General features: G+C 41.1%; 1 protein-coding gene across 1 annotated transcript in view; it reads right to left on the bottom strand.

Moving 5' to 3' along the window:
- Positions 1-3,794: 3,794 nt before the first annotated feature.
- efna2a (ephrin-A2a) overlaps positions 3,795-21,387 on the bottom strand; it is an 82,350-nt gene continuing 64,757 nt past the window's right edge. The window contains exons 2-4 of the mRNA XM_080870864.1: positions 12,980-13,272; positions 7,812-7,877; positions 3,795-6,289 (exon numbers count right to left, since the gene is read on the bottom strand). Of these exons, the coding sequence (XP_080726990.1) occupies positions 6,165-6,289; positions 7,812-7,877; positions 12,980-13,272 (484 nt within the window). The 3' untranslated portion in view covers positions 3,795-6,164. The remainder of the gene's footprint in view (positions 6,290-7,811; positions 7,878-12,979; positions 13,273-21,387) is intronic.

Here is a 21,387-nt window from a genome sequence, read left to right as displayed (position 1 = left end):
CTGCTGTATACTGATTTAACAAAATCACGAGATAATACAACTTGTGTGAAGTTACTTGGCTTTCAATTTTTCTTTCTTGCTAATCAATTTTCTTTGTGGCCTTACTGTGCATCAAACTGCGACTCATAGAGAAGTGAGCGTTCCGTCAGCACTGAACGCAACACTTAATGATGCGCGTGTCCTGTCATATGACTCCAGAGGAAAAAGAAGAAGAAGAAAAAAAGCGCTGCTCATTTTCCCCACATGAGTGCAGCATTTACCCTTCACCTGGACCTCCCCCCCCCCTCGCCCCCTCGCCCCTCCCCTCTTCTGGGTATTTTACATGAAGACAGACTGTTGGATATTTTTCATAGTGTTTCTAAGCGATGCTCTGAAATCCGAGCCTCTAGCAAAGAATCTGCTGTGTAATTCCCCAAGTTTTATGGTTTAAACCACAAAAGCCTTTTGAAGGTGACTGCAAAGACACCGGGCAGAGTGCCAGCCACAATATCAGCTGACAGTGTCTAAAAGGCAAGTTTTATTTTTCTCTCTAACTGGAGCTAAATATTTTCCCTGTTGGGTCACCTATAGCTAAATATGTACAAGCTGAAAAGCCTGTTATAGCTCCAAATTTGCACAAGGGATGCTCCAACGTTGCCCTCACCAAACTGGCCATGGTGCCTGAATGATTCTTAGCTCTCTCTGCCCATGTATCTTTTATAGAGTCTACATAGCATGCATTATTCAGCAATAACACACGGCCCATCTGGACTCCTGCAAATGTGTTTGTTCATGTGTCTATGTAAGGGTGTTGGGGTCCATAGTTAACTTTCTTGCTGTGCCATTTCACCATTTCACGCCACATCCAACAGTGCCTGAAGAGCTGAAATTATTTCTTCTGTAATTACAACTAAGGTATAATGTGTGTGTGTGTGTGTGCGCGCGCACGCGTGTGTGTGTGTAAGAGAGAGAGAGGAAGGTAAGGGCAAAGAATAGAAAGAGAAATATATTAGGTGAATGTGTAATAGTGACTGCAGATGGCACATTGAGGAACAAGCTCTTTCATCATCCTGTTCCTCATTAATAGAGATGGGAGTGCTGCCCTAATTCCATAATTCCTAAATCATGCTAGTTAGTTGAGTATGAGGAGACAAAAATACAAGGGAGAGAGGAGAATAGATTAGCCTATACCCTAATAATGTGTTTGAGAGCGCAAGGAAGCATCAGAAGAGGAGATGAAGGGGGAAAGGGAAAGAGGGGGGGAGAAAAATGGAGATCGCCATCTGTATTTCCTCGGTTGCTTTTTGATTGTTGCCAAAACTAACATCATATAGGCCAAGTTTATTCTCGCCAACTATTGTCCCATGTGTATGGCAGCCAGTGAAAATAGATAAAATAATCAAGTGATTAATTAGATCTGGAAGAGAATACATGGGGATATAAAAGAGCGTGTCTGAGCATGTGTGTCAGTGACATAGCCCTGATTTCTTGTTTCTCGTGATTTCAAGGAGCACATCTGTTCATTTCTGGCGCCGCTCCAGTTGGATCGTACATCCATCTTTCCTCACACAAGGACCGAGACGTGGGAATGTTTCAAGGCCTTGCTTGATCGGGCTTAATTTAACATTAGGCTAATTCCGCTGATACCTGATACTTGTCAGGACAACGAATTGGCTGACCAAGCGTGCATCTCAATATTCAGAGATAATTTCATTCCCTCGTCTCCTTTTCACTGCAGTCTACTCTTTCTCCATTTGAATTGAGCTCTCATGTGAAGCAATTTGAAGGAAACTAGAGACATCGATAGCCATTAGCCCGCTTTGCACAGGAGGGCCAAACATGGAAAGCCAAAGCTCATCTATTATTCATGTGCCTCAGTTTTCCCCCAAAACAACATTTCTGATATTCTTTTTACATCTCGTTGCCAAAAGCGACAAGTCAGTAGTTTCAAATAACGCTTTTAAAACAAAGCTGATGAGTGTTTCAAGCTAGCACTAGCCCTTACAAACCCCAAAAGGGAAAAGTGCCCATTGTCTGTCTGGCTGTTTATGTCCGGATATGGGGAAAACCTAACAAGCTTAAGTGAACATTTCATTTTGACTTATTAAACATTAAACTTTCTTGTTAGATCAGTCCAGCTGCAGAGACAGTGGAATGGTCACAATCTTCCTCCTCCAACCAGCATTACATCCATGTTTGTTCAGACTTGACCTTTGACCTTTCATACTCAAATGTTTATGCTTTTAGACATTTGTCAGTGTGTGAATTCTCGATTTATAGGTTAAAAGGTCTGGGAAGGGGTACAAAATAAATGTAGGGTAATAAATTGATGAATTCTACAACAATTGTTTTTTAAGTTAGAAAACTAATTCTCATTGATTTACTTTTTGCTTTCTTTTAAACAGTTTAACAGTTAACGCTTACTTAAATGACAGCTTGTGTAAAGGGAAAATCATCATCAATGTTGGTGAAAATTAAAACAAGTCGTAAACAAACGGCTCAAAGTTTCCACTCAATTCCGGCTTATAATGTTATAGAATTTAAAGACAGTCTAAAAATAGAAGTAAAATATTAAGACACACTGTTGTGAAATATTAAGGATTTGAGATAACCCCCTACTGAGATAAACAGCTGAAGACAGTTGCTCAGATGCCATAAAACCAGTGCAGAAGAAGACATCATAAACAGATGATGCAATTAAAACGAGCAAATTTCAAGTGAATTTTGTTTGTTTCATGTATTATTTCTTTAATCTATTTTAATGTAATTTAACTCCTTCTTGAGCCACCTATCTGAACATTTACCCACTGCAAGTGTTGGTCTTGTTTAAAGCTTGAGTGTAATATTTCAGCTTCAGTTTGCATTCTCATTCATTTCCACCTTTAAAAGAAAGAAGGCAAGTGCACAAAAATGAACTTAGAGATACTTGAACTCTATCTGGACACAGCTTTGTGCATAGAGGAAGTCTTTCATCTGTCTTTTGCAAAATCAGAAATCTAGTGGAGTATTTTCCTTCTAAATGCAGTTTAGACCATGGGCATACAGTAAAGTGCAAGTGCAGTCAGTACATGAGATCTCCTTTTATGCTCGTTTCTAGCTCAATGTTTTTATTCTGGGACTATGGTAGTGTGAATAATTTAAAGTTCAAAATAATTTATCTTATACTAAGCTACTGTGAAGCCACTTATTTCATCCACTGCCTGAAACGAGCTCTTCTCTCTGAAAGACCACCCCGCTTGAAGAAAGCTTTCTCCCGATTGGCTGCCCCTCCCAAACAAAAGGTTTTAAAAGCAGGTCTTCGAAGCTCTTATTGTCATAGCCAGATCTGAGTACCTTAAATGATCATTTGAATGATTTCCCCTCTCTACTCATATAGAGCCACGAGTAGAAAAAGCCTGAACTGACCACCAACCATTGCTACAGCATTTACAATTACAAATTGCGTAATAGGTCAACTTCGAAGACACTGCTTGGTTATTAGCACTTGCAGGCCACCCTTCTTGAAATCTGATGGAAACAGAAGAGGAAAGGCTATCAAGTTATTCACTCTCCTTGTTGTCAGCAGTTCAGATTAGCTGTCACATCACTGAGGGAGAAACAGCTGAAGATTGGAGAGGGTGATTTCATCTGAATAATTTCATGCTTTGACTGGCAGAGCTCACTGCTCACCGTCCCACAGCTTTGATGTCAGAGGAAGATAGACTGGGCAAAATAAAGACCCAGGTGCAGTCTAATATACGAATACAATCATCAGCACTTTGGAGGAAGAAAACAAAAAACAAACAAAGTTAATTCACATTTCCACTGAAGAAATTCCACTCACTTGGCTTGATTTCCGAGTAGACAAAAAGACAATCTTTATTTGTGTGTGTTTCTCTCCTTGCTCTGACTTCTGTGTTTACTTTTGACTGACTTTAATGACTGAGGTCAGCGTCCACAAGAACACAACAAACAGAAAAGGAGACAAACTCATACATGACGCTCAGCCCCGGAGGCATCCTACCACTACCAACCATGGATCACAAACCAGAGAAGAAGAAGAACAATAGAAGGACAGCATCAGTGGAATAGAAGAAGAGAAGACACATTTTTTTAATCTTCCACAGGCTATACCCCATCACTGCTTTCCACACAGGAGTAATTAACAGTGATTTTAAATGCTACAAAAATAAGATGAAGTTGGGAAAGAAGTGCTTCCCCTTGTTTGTGTTTTCTTGTGTGTGTGTGTGTATGTGGTGTGTGATTGTACATGTGTGTATGTTCATGCCATGTCTTTGTAAATGTCTAGATCTGCATTCGCTCTTCTACATGTCTTTACGTGTGTATATCTGTACATGGGTCATCGTGTGTATGCAGGTGTGTGTTCACAGTGCTTACTCATTATGTTCACTTCCCAACATTAAAGAGGTCTCAGTCCCATCATACACACATGCTTTCTCTCCCCCCCTCCCTCCTCTCTTCGCTCTCTCTTTGTGCTGTTCCCTTTATAGTCATGACCATGAATGCTCCCACCATCTCAGAGGAACAGTCTCGTTATCAAAGACTAAACATGTGTATGTGAATGTGTGTGTGCGTGCGTATACACCCATATGTGTTATTTAGTGATGCTACCACACGCTTACACACGCACACACACACACACACATCTCGCCTCATTTGCCACAGTCTATGCGCTTCCCTTATTGGTTTAACCCTCAGACCCAGGACCAGCTTCAGTCAGTGTTTACGTCCATTGTGATCTGGCCTGGGCTCTGAGGGCTGATTTCCAGTCAGTTTCACCCTGTGGGTCCATTTATCTCCGGGCCCAAGCTAATCCATCAACGACTGAAAGCCAGACAGGAGAAACCGTGTGAGGAGAGAGGTTAAATTTTCCTTTTGATGTCTGAAAAAGTCTCAGGGAGAGCAAAGGAGCGGCAGCAGGGTGTTTCTGATTTTCCCCATGAAAAAATATATATCATCATTAGAAACAAGATTGATCTGAAGGTTTCACAGTGGTCATGCAACTTAAGTGTCGCCTCCTTTTCTCACCTGTCCTCCGTTCATCCTTACTTCACCCCCCGCCCCAACTCCCACATGTCATCTTTTCAAATCCCTGACTCTTTCATCCTGCCAGTCTGAGAGAAGGTACTGTAAGTGACCACAGTCATAATAATACAGAAAGACAAAGAGGTGGGTGACCAGTGGTACATTCATACATGAGAAAATCATGGTTCCAAAAGTCACCCGACCCATTCAACATTAGACAGTGCTGAAGACGCCTGTGCTGGCCAGGCTGTGATAAATGCTTTGTTTAGAAACACGAATAAGACAGAACACATCCCACCTGAAGATCTACATCTCATCGAACCTACCCCGAACACCCCCACACCCTCCCAATGAAACAGGCTATGGTTATACTTGTCATTTAAATGAGTTATCTGAGTCTCTTCTAAAACTGCATGAGTTTTGTATCACATTGCAGTGACTCTACACTGGATCTGAAAATATCAACACGTGTAATATTACATTTCCCATATGGACGTATTCATGTAAATCTGTGCTCATATTGTTTCCCCCTTTCTTTTCTGCACAGCCTGAGCCACTGTGCTCCTCTCCTCTATGCAATTGCTCTTATTGTTGTTGCAGCTGGAATTGGTCCACATAGCATAGAATTCCAATTACAATGCAAGCTTGGCCACTTCCAATTCTTGGTTTGAGGATTGGATAGCAATGTGAGCAAAATTCAATTTTTGTGCATCCAGGCCTATCGCTTAATGCATCCTGCCGTGATTGCATGATTGGAATTGCCCCAGAACGACAAGTTTAATCATAGCCATGGCGATATCTACCCCATCAGTGGCCAAGAGTCAATAGTCAAATCAAAAGGACCCTCTGATATGAGTGCAGAGGCATTTCTCTTGTGTTTTTCAGCTGAGAGGTGCTTTTCCACCTGGAATTCAGGGACCAGAGATAAACGACAACTTCCCAGACAGCTTAAGACCCAGCCCTCTTAGTCAGGCCTGTGAAGGGTGTTCGTGGCTGGGCCATAAAGGATGCTGGCAGTGGGGGTGGTTGGTGGTTGTATTGAGGTGGCGGTGGGAGCGGAACGGAGACAGAGGGCTTCCCTGAGGGGTGGTGGATTGAGAGGGACAGCCAGCCCAGCCCATTATCCCTGGGCGGGAGCTCCATGAAGAAGGAGAGAAGGGTCACAGCCAGTAGAAGAGTCCCAAGAAGAGTGAGGCCAGAGCAGCTAAGAGGGTCATGCACCCTGCCCTCCAGCTTGAACTTCCATCAGTCAGGAAAGGCTCCGGAGAATCATATCCCGACCCATCTGAAACAAAGAAATGAGAAAGAGAAAAAAAACGACAAAACATCTGAACTGAGAGAGGACGCACAGACAAAGACAAAACAATCTAAAACACAGCAAATGAACGAGGGGGTGGATTTAGCCAAAGAAAAATGGTAGACAAGTGAAACGATTACGGTTGGGGAGAGGTGGAAAGCAAGCAGCAAAGCACAAAACTCTCATCCTTTAACAGCTAAGGAGCGGCAAAGGAGGAAGAGGAAAAGAAGACGACGGCAACTGAGCTCTGCAGGGGGTTTAACCAACCTAATTACAGTTTAATCACAGAGACTCAGAATCTGGAGCAGCTGACACACAGACACACTCACAAAGACACACACACTCACACACATGTACAACTGCTCAGAGCTCAATCGAATGACAACATTTCACAGAAAAGATGGAAGCTGCAATGTCAGACACATTGCTTTAACAGCAACTCAAAGAGGAGCTGGAGCAACGACAGAATGTACATTGTTTCAGTAATTATGAAGGAGGAGAGAATTTCCTTTTCCCTTAGCGAGATATGGAATGATCTGAACCTGGAAAGCTGTGTAAGCTGACTCTTTTTTATGAAGCTCTTCAAAGCCATGTCATTATCCAGGGAGACGTGTAACTACCCAGGTTTGATTCCTTGGTGGGGTTTAGGCTGGGGGAGGGGGATAAAAATCCACATTCGTAGACATACAGGTAGATTTTCAAGATAACGCAAGTATAATGTAATGCTTGCCATACTCTGATCCCCATGTACGCAAGGCTTCTCTTGAGTTATTTTTAAACAGCGCTATCATTGGACAGCATGGCTCACTAGTGTCAGCACTGCGCTCTGCCTATGAGGAAGCACTTATCAAAGGTGTGTGTTTTAGCAAGCTGCACAGTGACGTGGCAAGCAAGTCATCCCTCATCTTCTCATCATCTGCCTTGTCAACTTTAAAAACAAACCTGAAACATTAGGAAAACTTTAAATCTTTAAATTAAACTTCTACTGCATGCAGCTGGTTTATTATTAGATTGCTTTCTGTTTCCTATGAGTGATTCAAGCAAGTCTGATGATGTTGAGGCTTGGTAACATTCTTAGAGAGCACTTTCAGCCGGCTCTGTTCTCTTTCTACAAGGACAGAAGGTCTCCCTCACACCCAGTGTGATGTGATGTGATTTGATGTGAAGTGCGTATGCCACTTTTTGCTTATGTGTGTGTGTATGTGGGTGCACTCTTCTCTGTGCCTGTAAGTGTGTGCTTGCGTCTGCGCACGGTCGTGTGCGCTCGCATGTGTGAATGTGTCAGTATGCGGGCGCGCGCGTGTGTTTTTTCAGCGTGCGTGTCTGTGGGTAAAGGTGTTAAAGTGTTGCCTGGCCGGTCTGTGAATCAGAGCGAGGTCTGTTGCCGGGGCATTCTATCAGACCTCTTATTCCCCCTAATTTTACTTTGATAGCCAATCTGGACCTCTGTGTGTATATGTCATTGTGTGTTTGTGAGTGAGCATGTGTGTGTAGATAGAGCGTGACTTACCTGGAGGTCTGACATACACTTTCAGCTTTAGACATGCTCGCCCCACATGGTTTGGGTGAGGAGATGCTGTGAGAAGAGACATTGAAAGTGGAGATTAGTTTAGAGATAACGTGATTTTTGCTGCTGATTGCAAACCAAATACATTTAATAACCAAATATAAAACAAGATTATTTTGTGTTTATGTGAACCAAAAGTAGATTTGACAGAATTTTTTCATTTTTAATAACTGATATATTGCAAGCCAGTAAGAACCAACAGTATTGTGTGAAAGTCATGAGATACTTTAAAGCTCTTTAGACTTTGCTTCCAAGGAGCCAAACTTTCTTAGAAGTTTTAGAAGTTGTCACGAGCCATAGTTCTCCAGAGGGGCGTACTGTGAAGCGTGATCAATGGCTTAGTGAGCTATGTTGAGGTTAAAGCCAGAGTTTTCAGTGTCACGAAAGTGGCTGTCTTTTTACTTGGCTAAATCATTGTAGTATCTTGTGCTGGGGTATGTTCAGAGTTTTGGTTTTAAATTGGCCACGTTTTCACTGATTCTCGTGTTTACAGCATTCTTTATGTGCAATTGAGATTCTCGGCTGGTGGCATACATTTTATATTTGCAAGTTGTTAAGTCTTACCCTACTAAAATCAATGAATGAAGCACAAACTGTGCATTGCCTAATGCAGAAAATGTAAAAAAAAATTCTTGATTGCAAAAAATTGTAAAAGTCTCTTTTACACTGCTGGAACTGGAGCTACTAGAACACAGAACACACACTAAAAATACCTGTTCAATCAGTACAATTAAATCATTTTGATTTGCAGATAAACTTTCCTTTATTAGGCTATAGGACAGTAACTTTGATGATGACCTCCCCTTTAACCTAAATCACGAGGTTTGATACCTCTCTATATATACACAAATACAGATGTGGTTTGAGGACCATAGATATAAACTGAAACTTAAAGGGCTCATGCAACGATAAATTAAAATGCTTATTTTACTGCTCTGTGAAATAAATCCAAAGATGGCTTTACTTAGCATTAGTCTTTTCTCTTATTTGTAGCAGTATTGTGTTGAAAAAGAGTCACAGGACATGTGAAACAGAGAACGGCTTAGTTGATAACCACTGGTGTGATCTCCAATGGATGGGATTTGGGGTTTTGTTGAGCCAGTGCAAAGAAAGAAAGAATGCAAAGAAAGCCCGGCTGTGTTGAATTTCATTTGTAGTAAACCCCACGAAAAGTTCAAAAGACCTTTAAAAAGGCTTTCAGTTTTTTCTTTGGACATGTTTTTTCCCCACTTATTTTTCAGTCCTTGTACCTGAGCATTTTCAGAGGAATTTTTATTTTTAAGCCACTTAATACTGAGCAAGGAATTATTTAGGCATTAAAAAGTCACCTAACTCGAGGAACAAACCAGAGATGTTGTGTCTACACATAAAAGATAACTTAGCAAAAAAAAAATTCAATTTGTATCTTTATGCACTTTGTAACTAGCAGCCTGTATCAAAAACACATCTTTTGTTCATAATTTCTTTAGCCGAGTCTAGAAAAAAATACCAAAGATAGCACGGTTCATGTTTGCAACAGCAAGGTGGTTCCTGCAGAGCTATTATCAAAACCTTGGTATGCAGCGTGCCCTTAAAAACTTTAATTTAACTGAATATGTCAGATGACATAAAAATGTATCCAAAAGATAAAATTTTTCAGTTAACATGTTAAACATTTGTCACAATTTAGCATTAATCCAGTAATTAATTAATTAACTGTTTTGCAGTTGCAGTGTTTAGAAGTTTAAGCAAGTGCAGAGTTTCATATATTATGTCCTCATACTATATGCTCCCATAAACACACTAAGCACGTTAGGCAATGTAAACAAGTTTGTAAGGGATCACTGAAATTCATTCACACTCACATTCCTAAGGGAAATAACTGACTCTCAAATCAACCTGGCTTGAATGTCTTTGGAATGGGGAAGGAAATCCATGCAAATTCCCCACAGTCGCAGGTCTATCTTGCCGTGAGGTAACAGTGCAAACCACTGAGCCAGCTTGCTGCCCAGATTGAATGCCAAAAAAAAAAGAAAAAGAAAAAAATGTTAAAAAGTTAGTGTGATTCAAACTTCAAAGTAGAGTAAATGAAATTGAATCTGGGTTTTTAGTCCCACCTCGCTCCAATGTGAAATAGAGCTGGAGACCCTAAAGGAGATTGTGTCCAAGTCTCTGACCAGTCAGACATGCTGACGAGCACAGCCACCCACACACATACGCAGATGTGTAAAAGAATGTGCTCACGCACAGTTGGTTGCAGAAGTGTGCGTGGAGACCTACTGGCCTTCTCCCTTGAGGAAGCCACAACCCAGTAGTGACCCCATAGAGAATCATGTTTGAGATCCACAGTGCACAGGAAATAAATCTGACCCCTCATTTGCCCTCTCCTCCCTCTTTTTTAGCCCACGACTCCTCCCTCCATCTTTCTCTCTGACCTTCACCTCCTTTACCCTGTAAGGCCTTACCTATAGGCCACTTCCTATCCATCAATTTTTTTCAGATTATCTCCCTGCACTACTTGTAGTGGGCAGAAGAACTTGGGCCTAGCATTAAGGCTTGTCCTAGTGGACGTTTCTGTTTTGGCTTGACTGAAAAAGGCAAAATGGCTAGAAAGGTTTTTTTCCCTCTTCTTTGTTACCCCCAACAATTTTCACCTGTGTCATTTTTAAAAGTCACACCAATTCACCCAGTGACTCATTTTCCCAGCACATCCACAATCTAAAGTCTCCTAAAAACCCATTGAAAACCACTCAGCCTCATCAGATGACAGCTGGGAGAAGCAAGGGGTGGAGCTGACCTGTCAACATGTCAGCCCCATGACAAATACACACACCAGTGTGCACTCACAGGGATGCACTCTCATGGATGTGACCACAAATGCCAATCAAATATGTGCTTCACAAGTATGTTCAGAGAGGACGCACACAATAAGGCACTTAGCGGAAAGGCCGGGTGGTTAAAACGGTCGGCACGTTGTCGTTCCACATCAGTACTGACCTGTGCATGAGTGTGTTTAATGTGAGCATGTGAGTGACGGTGAGAGGCAAGAATGTGTGTTAGCCTGCCAGTCAAGATGATGGACATGGCCTTTCACGGACTCACAATCGCTTGACAACTGACCCCCATGACCAGGCCTCCCCCCGCAGCGCGCACACACACACACACACACACACACACACACACACACACACACACACACACACACACACACACACACACAGATATATATTGAAACACATTCACAAGCATTCTAGTCATGTGGAACACACACTATCCCTAGGGGTCCCGTGAGCACAATACCATAGTCAGCAACTAACTAGAGGGGCCCAAACCATCCCTACATGAGACTGAAAACAGAAGAATGTGTGCTTGTGTGTATGTGTGCCAACTGGGAAAAGTGCATCGGGACATCGGGTGGCTGTTATCGTTGCCTCTTCAGCTCCCTGACTCTCGCCTGCTGTGTCTTTGTGGTTGTGCAGACAACAGACTTGGGTAAATATTTGTAGATGACAACTAGCATTTAAAAAAAGTTTCTTTACCTACAAATAGTCTTAAATGCAAACTTTTCAGTAATGCAAAAGTGTTGTATCTTCGCATTGCGCATTTGTTTTTATATTAATTGTATTGCAAAACCAGTTACTGTTGCTGCATGAGAAATAAAACCTGAAAAACTAAACCTGTTTCAGAATCTGCCTATCTATATCTAACTTTTTTTCTTTGCTTAAAGTCTCCTTGTACTCTCAGAATGAAGACAATATCACTGTAAAATGAGAATCACTATCCAAGGACAAAAAAACTCCCTCTATAACCTGACCTGAAACTGGTGCTACAGGACCTTCTTCCCATTATGAGTCATGGTGAGAATGCTCCATCTCCTGCTAAAAAGGTCAAGGTCAGTTTTTCAGCCAACTGTGCAGCGATAATGTAAGGAGAAATGAAGAGACCGTCAGGCTGCATACTGGCAGAATTCCACGCAGTAAAAAAAAAAATCTTTTGGACAAAATAAGATTTTTCTTAAGAGAATCTCAAAGGTCAAGTCAGAAAAAAAAGAATAGGATGACTTTCCTGAGTCGTTATAGCTATCTGCTGGCAAACTGAATCCTGCAAGAGCAAAGTATTTTCTCTAACACTGCTGACTGACATGTACTTATTAAAAATTAAACTGATCAAAAACGAATGATGAGTTTACATAACTCATCAAATGACTGTATGGTCATTTGAGACTGACAAAGAAAAATAAAATCAGCCAACCAAACAAATGAAAGCAAAAAAAAAAAAAAAAAAAAAAAAAAAAGCATAAAACAGCATACATAGTTTTTTCAATTGCTTTTGGTGTCCTTGTAATTGTGCGCTCTGTGAAAAACACGTTTCATCCCAGGTGGTTTGGATACTAAAACAGACAACTGCAGCTCCTACAGCATAAAAAGGAAAAGTGGTGCTTTCCTGTGTTTGAACATTGACAGTAAAGCTTCCCAAAGTCAATTTAATGTTGCTTTTCTGTGATTACCAACTGATTTTGCACTAAACAGTCCGGATGCGGTAAATCCATCCCACACTGAGAAGTTGAAAACAATGTTTAAGAGTAATTTGAAGCTACTATATGTCCCACGCCTGCTGGGGTAATGATAGCTTTGTTCAAAAAAGTAGTCTCAGGGGGGTAATACTAATACATCACTTGTTGAAGTGAGGAGAAACATCAATAGAGCTAATATAAAAATGATTACAAACTACGCCTGCTGACATTTTTACCACTTTGCCGAGCACACCACTTATGATCTCGACAGAAGCAGCGAGATGCGCTAAGAAATAAAGTGAGGGAGGAGTGAGAGGGGCGAATAGGAGATGGAAGGTGTATTTGTGCGGGCTGTGTTTGAGAACTCTCTCAATCAGCTTCTGTTGATTGCATATTTATATATTGTTTACAAATGCAAATTGAGCAGGAGCGTGGATACCATGCAAACACACACACACACACACACACACACACACACACACACACACACACACACACACACACACACACACACACACACACACACACACACACACACACACAGATAACAAACATCTTTACCTGCACACACAATTTCCCCAAACACAGAGAAACACACTCTACTTGGCTGATAACCTACAGATATAGTAGTACTCGTGTCCAGGCCTGAACTCAAAGCCCAGGGAGAAAGGAGTGAAGAGCTGGAACTTCTCTGAGAAGCGCAGGGGCCCATCGGGACCGGTGGGACGGTTGCACTCCCAGCGCTTAAAGCCACGCATCCTGTGCTGGCAGGAAGTGTAGCCCTCATGGTTGACCATGAATAGGATGTAGCGCTCCATGCGTCCGTGGGATGGAGGCCCCTCGTAGTATGGACAATAGATGTCTAGATAGTCATTGATGTTCACTGCCACCCTGTACTCTCCATGCCAGAACCTGTAAGACACAGAAAAAAGGAAACATTCTTCATGAATAAAAAATAAGCGAACAGACTCAGGGATCTGCGCAGAATCTGTGAGGAGCTGTGCTTTCTGTGGTAAAATGAGACCGTGGAAGACTTACGTTTTAAGAAAAATCTTTATATTCCTGAAAAACAATCGATATTTACTACAATTTCTGTATGACTGCACAGCACAAAGGAAACTATCTGCCTAGCGTAGTCATCCGGTGCAATGTAACCATATGAAATTGTGCGATTGTTGGAACATTTTTGTGTTTCCACATCTTCAGAGGCAAATCAAAGGTCGCAGAACAACACTCCTTAGAGTTTCCATATATTGCTCAAGGACACTGAAACTGCTTTTCTGATTTAAACCACCTGAGTCAGTGAAAAGAAAAAAAAAATCCTAGAGGGCATTTAAAAAAACAAACAAAACAATATATTGTTAAAGCCAGAAAAATCAATGATGATCCCTCTGGTTATGCCAGTTTAGCAACCAATTTTATTTTAATAAAGCTCGGTAAACTACAATTTATGGGAATTCGAGGCATGTTTCAAATACAGGTTTTTTTTTTCCAGTCGGCGTGCTTGAATGAACCTTGTGGTATGATACTTAAGAGAAGTAGGTCATCGTGGTAGAGAGCACACATTGCTGTTGTAGGTGTCCACTTAGTTCAGCAAGCATGCAGATCAGTGAGGTTGGCATCATGAACCGAAACAAGTTATTAAAGAAAAAAAAACTATTGGTATTAAAACGCTCATCCTGGAGTTTCTACACTGCGGCAGTCCCTTATAATATTCATAGAATGCAGGTGATATGGAAACGCATGAGATGCTGGCCCCTTCATCCTTTTTCAGCAACCTCTGCTAGTCACTTTTAATACATTAAAAACATATGGCTGCATATTTTCCCTTTATAATACAGGCTCTATTTATGTTTATATTTTGGTGCCAGTGCTGTTTATAAGAGAACTGAACTTCTGTTTACAATCTTGAAGTCAGTGAAGTGAAACAGTCTCTCTTTAAAGGATGAGGCTGGAGATACTCTATATTTTTGTTATTGTCAACAAATGCAGATGAGGACTAAAACCAACAGCGTGCAGCCTGCCTCTCTACACTTCTGGATTTCCCTGCCTTGTTTTTCTATAGACATACATTTCAAATAATGCACGGTGTGTTTATAATGAATCGTTTGCATTTGTTGGAGGCTATTTTTTTGTTTGCTGATTAATAAACATGGCAACTGGTGCTGATTGCTCTGGGATGTTTATATCAGCAGGACAGAGTATATGTTGACTCAGTAGTTAAGTTAAACAGGCAATGAGTTAAGTTGAGTTAAGTTAAATTAAAATAAAATGTAATGTATTGTTTCCTGTAGGAAATTGCATTTAATTCCTTTCTATTAGTAGCCAATACCTTATGAAAGAGCACAGCAGATGTGTTTTAAAAAGCAGGGCAAAAATGAGCTCTGTAGAGTAAAAGTATAAACATCTTTTCAGTAAACCATCTAACATTTCGATGCATTTTTAAATAGTCAGTGCAATATCCATTTTATTCTTTGTGGTCAAGTAAACCTGTCGATGTCTGCAACCGCCACGTCCTCCGGTGTTTTTCATTACCTTCATTATCATCACCACAGCTACAATCAATTCAATTCCAAATGTACCACCTCAAGTACATTTAAAATTCATTACACCGCGTTATCAAATCTTGTATGTCGAAGCTCGGTAAATTTGAGACGCAGGAAAATGTCTTCAATCAAATAAGCATAGCCTAAACAAAACCAAGCTGTCGTGCAATCTAGTTGTCACAGACAGCACGCACACAGGCGGCTTGGGCTTTTTAAACAAATTCATCATTTTCTCCCTCACCTTGGCAGTAATTGATTGCCTAGAATGAAGACATTTTGGTCTAAGCACTCTTGGTTAGTGGGATATTTAGCTTTGGGACAAATTATCCCTATAACGGCAGTCCTATCTCTCTCCCAGAGGGCAAATCAGGAAGTGAGTTAGATGTGAAATGAGCGTCTTCATGCTTCGGTGCCCTATCAGAGTGCGTTTTGCAGCTTCTAAAGGGATCCTTGAACAGATCATTTAGAGGCATTGATCCACCAGGGAGCTCCTCTTGGCTCTCTCTGCTCCCAATCAACTCTTATTAACAACTAAAGGGGGAAGGCAGAGGGAGAAACAGAGGGAGAGATGTATAGAATGAGAATAAAAAGCCTGAAAGCAAAGAACAGAAGGGGTGAAATAGAGAGAAAAAAAGGTGGGGGAGGAAGGGAAATATGTGCAAAGCTAGAACAATAGAGAAGAAAAAGCAGAGAGAGGAGGGCGACAATCAAATATGGGGTAATGAGATTGCATGAAATTAGTTTAGAATAAAGCTGAAAAATGAGGAAAGAAAAAGCAGAAGAGGAGATGGAGGCCAGATGGAAGAAGAGCAGATGGAAGAGGAGTTTTCTATATTTCATTTCAATTTATATGACTATGGTTTTTCATCTGAGACAAATGTGCTTTGCCTATTGATTGTGCGCTGATACATTTATGGATGACTACCACTTGAGCATTAGTACATTGGATATGCAGCAAAGTACGGATGTGTGTGTGTTCATGCAGGCAAGCATGTGTGTGTGTGTGTGTGTGGGGCCGGTTAAATGGTAGCATGGCAAAGTGGGTCTCACTCGGTGAGGATGCTCAATCCAAGAAAGGGCTAATGTGCCAGGATACATTAGGTTGTATCAGTGCCCTGCCCTGCTCCTGTGACACTGTCTGCATTCCTAATTTGCCGAGGCGAGCCGAAACCGTGTGTGCAGGTGAGTGGGTGAACGTGCAGGTGTGCCACTGCACTGTGAGCTGTTAAAAAGCGCATGTTGGTGTGTGTCACAGTTTGTGTGTCCCGTGTCTTCCACTCTCAGGCTGAGTGTCATTTGGAATTAAACACACACACTGCACTAGCCAAAAAAGACATGGGAATGCACTCACATATAAGACACGGCTCTTTGAGAAAGAGCTGTGTGTGTGTGTGTCTGTGTGTTATTGGTGTTTTTAATGGGATGTCTTTGAATCTGTATGTGCGTATATTTCAAAGCTGTGAAAGCAGTGATATAACAGTATTGTGCAACATTATATTTAAAGAACTCATAATAAAAGCTGACATTATGAAGCTTCATAAATGTTTCTATTTATGATGTAATTTATTTGCAACTTAAGTCTTGAAAATTACATTTCGCTGAACATCAGGGCTTTAATTTCTTAGTGTTATTAGCTCATAGTCAGAGCACTGTAACATCATTGTTACATCTGCAATAGAACAGTCTTTTAAACACACTTCATCTCTATAAGCGGGCATCTTCTTGTCCCTTATTGGCAAAATCTGCCAAGAAGAGCTTTATTATGAAATGTTTTGTGGTTTCTAATTGTTGTTTAAGTACCATTGCGCACCCACGTTTGAGCAAGCCTAGGTTGCATGCAGGTAAACTGTTGGACAAACCGACAAACAACACATAGTCATTTCCCAAATATCTAGGTGCAGCTTGAGTCCCGAATATTAACACCCAAATGGTTCAGTGGTTCAGGTTTAGAGGCTTAAACCTCTTTAAATATAGTCATTTCTGCTTTTTTGAAGGGTGCGCCATCAGTTGTGACATCTCTTCGGCACCGTTGTGGCTTGTGCCTCTCGATTTTTTTGTGAGACAGACAGTGTTGCTAGTTTGTAAACACAAGAATACAATCCTCTCAGCTTAAAAGTATCAAACTTTGTGAAGTTTCATACACAATATTGTGATGGCTTTTGTTTGCCTGTTTCGACTTCTTTTATTCCTTTAGTGTGGAGTTTTTTTTTCAAAGTGTGGGCACCGATAATTCAGGAAAAGACTGCAGCAAGTATGGCAAACCTCATGGGGAATTTCTGGCTCAGCTGTGGTAGCACATTGGCAGTCTATTAGCGATCCGTGGGCAGCTTCGGACTGCTCATCTACCTGCAGAGAGTATCTGTTGTCAGATGGGGGCAGTGTCAAAAATATTTGGTACAACCAGTCTGTGTGCTACTCTTGCTTGTGTTGTTGTTGGCCATTCAGTGGAGAAAATTTAAATTATAAAAATTTTTCTTGTGCTTCTCTCACTCCTGATGAACTCCGCTGTCACTCCCTTCCCTGTGCCAGCCCATTTGTCAACCAATCAGCATTAGATCAACCCACCACCCTTTTCTGTACGCTCTCTAAATAGGCAAAACCTTTCTCAGTACTTATTACTCAGGTACTGCTTGCAGTTACATAAATTAAGCATCTGCACAAACAGTGACTGGGCTATGCAGAAGGATCTAATTTACAGAGTTAGTGAACTGGCTGCAATGAAAACATCAGAGCTACCTACACATTATACGTACAGGAGCAGCTGCACCATGGAAACCCATGCCATGAAGCTCCTGATACACAGTTTGGAGGCTGTTGTTAATGGCAGAGGAGATTTGTAGCTCTGCAGTTACTGAGTCAGCAGAGCTTTGATGACTTTTATGCACTACGCGACCATGCGCTAAGTTTCTGTGGTTCCTAAATGCCTCCACTTCTTGGATCATGGAATATCTTGGAGGGAATTTCAAGTGACTGAACAGAAAGCAGTATGGATTGCACCAATTTTCATAGAGTGTCTCATTTTTGACAAACAATAACTCCCCCCAACCCTATTTCATCATAATAATTCAACATTTGGCACAAAAGAAGCTTTAAGGTAGCTTACAACAAAGTACAGCGCAAAATTATAAAGTTTCACTAATCCTTTTACTCATTCAGTGTAAACTTTTACAACCGGTACAAGAAATAATGTCCATGCTTGTTATTTTACGGCTGAAAAAACTTGATTATCTTTCATTTCCAGGGAAAGATATGTGTTTGTATTTCTAGCATATTGATAATTAAGTTCTGAAGGGGTACAAAGATAAAGATTTAAAACTTTATGTTTTATGCTTTTGAAATTAAGCAGTGTCTATGAAAACACTGTCTTAAATTATGCCTGTTAAACAGACTGCTGTTGGAGTGCATGTTGTTTAGTACATGGTCTTTTCATATTTTTTTTGTTCCGCCGCTTGAAGCAATTTCTTTCTAATATTGTCTGTGTATGAACCTGAGCAATATGATATCATTCATAATCCTCTGATGCCTCACAAATTCTCCTCACTCTCTCAGTGCAATTGAATTGTCTGGTGATGTTAGCCAGACGCAGCTGAAAGACTTGGCTTTTGGCTGGTGGCTCTCATCTGGATATAAAAGGATCATTCTGAGGCTTGGACCATAATCAGTGGAAATGGATCTGCGTTAAAGTGTTTTATGGTTTTGTGTGCACATATCAGGATGAAAGAAAATAGAAATGGGAGAGCTTAAAAGTTGAAATAAAAGATCCAAACAAAAAGGGGACGAGAGAAAACATGTCTTTGAGGTTTTTTTCTGGATGTGCGTATCTGCTGCAATCGCAAGTTCTGTATTTTTCCATACAGTAGTAACTGTACTCCTGCGTGTAGTGGCCACTCTTTAGTATTCTGACGACAGTGAGTCATCAACATCCTCTCTCAATATGGCTGTGATCAAAGCCTCTGGTTGGAGAAGCCTTGGATGTTTACCATACCTGCCTGCGTCCTAAACAGCAGGCTCCATCAACCACCAAACATCAAAGGATGCTTCTCTCTCTCTCTCCCACTATGTCATCCCACTCTCATTCTATAACTTTCTCCTTTTCTTTAGCTTTACTTGATCTGTCTTTGTCACTCCCACTTATGGTGCACTCACACCGTGGCCTGCAAAAAAAACAAAAAAACCCAGAAAAACCTCTTTCTTCCGTTCTTGGTCTGTCAGTCAAATTCTGATCCAGTTGCTTTTGGTAAAAATGGCTCAGAGGAGAAAAGAAACTGGCTGCACAAACCCGCAAAAACTACAGGAGGCACCATTTCAAAATACAACGTCTTCATTTGGTAGACACTTCTCGACACTGGATTTTTGGACACTTCTTCTGGAACAGCTTTCAGATTTTACTGTGTAAACAACTTTGTTTTCCGTCTGCATGCTGTTTTTTTTTGTGTGTGTGTGCAGCATCTGTGCCCAAATAAAGTGCAAAGCATAGGGCAGTCAAATTAAGCCAACTGCCAAGTGACAGAACATGCAGTTCCTCTAACGGCAACCTGAGGCTGACTAAGGAATTAATTCCCCATAGACTCTTATGTTAAAATGCCCAACTTATGCCAATAAAATAACACGTTTAGAGCCTTCATGCTATAGTTAATTTTCCATAACAACTGTACTGGGTATGATTATTATTATTTTTGTTATAAATAATCATGATAGCTGACTGCTCTCTGCTGAACATCATCACTGCTTATTCAAGCCAACGATTTGAGACTCTCAACCACATTTGTGGTGTATGTTCATTTTGTAGCATTTCTAATGGAATTATCCAACAAAGAAATATGGCCTGCTGGGAGACGGACAGTCGCTCATATTAGTAGTAGTAGCAGCAGTAGTAGTAGACAATCAGGCCAACAGGTCTAGTATTTTATTAGTCTGTTACTGAGACTAACTTGCAGGTACATGTATGTGTCTTAGTGAGTTGCACCCATTCAGCTTATCATTGCTGCTTGCTATCTGATAACTTGGGATCTTTACCTTACAATATAAAGAGGCTTGAGGAGACTGTTGTTGTGATTTGGTGCAAATTGAACTGAAGAATTAGGATGAGGATGTTTGGGCTCTTTTAGCGTTACGGGGCAGAGGATTTATGAGTGAATCTCTGCTTGGGTTGCATCATGTGTAAGAATGCACATGATGCAGGTTGTCTTCATCTGAAGTGATGGGAATGACGTGTCAACACATGTAGCAACTCTAATGTTAAAATGCGCAACTTACACCATGAAAATAAGACAAAAAAGTTTTTGGTCTTTGTAGATACTTTTTCTGCACAGAGGTGATTTTCTTTTTTTGGGGGGGGGGGGGGGGGGGGGGTTGCAAGCAGGATAGGTGGAAGAATTGGATTTGGCTCAATTTTTAAATCCAATTCACTGTCACATCTTCAGTCAACTCAAAAGTTGTTGTCCAACTTTAGTTGCCAACTCCTATCTTGACGCAGTTTATCACCATTCTCTCATTGAGAGTAATGAACATCCGGTTTGCTCTCCTCCACACACCAGCACAAAGAGACTCCACCAGTATTGCTGCCTAACCCTGGCAAATTCTGTGCACTGTTGGCCAAATGAATATGTGGAGTCTTTTAAATGTAACATTTCATATTCAAAACAGGCACGATTTCACCTCATTTGGCTTTCTGGCAGGAAGAAATTGCAGGCTTTTGTAGACGTGTGTGGCTGAAAGTAGCCTCAGTTATGTTGCTGTCTCAGTCTCCTACACCATAACTCCAGTCACTCTCAATATCTCTCCAATTAACTCCACATTACTCTCTGTTTCTATCTCTCCATCTTCATCTTCTCCTGACTTTACTCTGTCTTTTCCTCCTTTTCTTTACTTTCGTTCCCTCAATCTTCATCTCCAGTCACTTCTGCTTCATTTACTCCCTGTCTATTCTTTCTTCTTCTCCCAGCACTTTCCTTTCTGGAGCTCAGCTCCAGCATCTTTTGACATTCTTGCTATCTCCTCTTTTCAGTCTTCGCGACTGTCAACGCCCCCACCCGCCTCTTTTCTCTTCCTGTTCTCTCCTTTGTCTTAACTTTCTTCCCCCATTATTGTATTTTTATTCCCTCACCATGGCATCATCTGCTTTCTGCTCATTCTGTTTGAATGTTTAAAAGGACTCCTTCATGCACACAGACAGACACACGCACACATACATCATCCTCTGGCTAGGACTCTTTAGCTGCTTTTTTCCCCAGCATGAGGTGTTCCTTTCTCATGCTGTTGTCTTCTCCTGTGTCTCCCATCGCATTGCTGCTGATGCTTAGATACATTAGGAAAAGTAAATATGGTACCTCCCTGGAAACAAACACACTGAGGCTGACATATCTAGACATTTCCAACACATGGATGTATACTATAGCGTAGAGTACAAGCTCATCTCAACAAAATAACACATGTAACACTGAAAGCATTAATGCATTCAGTATAATGTAAAGCCAAATTA

Source organism: Rhamphochromis sp. 'chilingali', assembly GCF_963969265.1.
Source record: "Rhamphochromis sp. 'chilingali' genome assembly, chromosome: 21".
Taxonomy (NCBI): domain Eukaryota; kingdom Metazoa; phylum Chordata; class Actinopteri; order Cichliformes; family Cichlidae; genus Rhamphochromis; species Rhamphochromis sp. 'chilingali'.
This window is presented reverse-complemented; position numbering and strand designations above follow the sequence as displayed.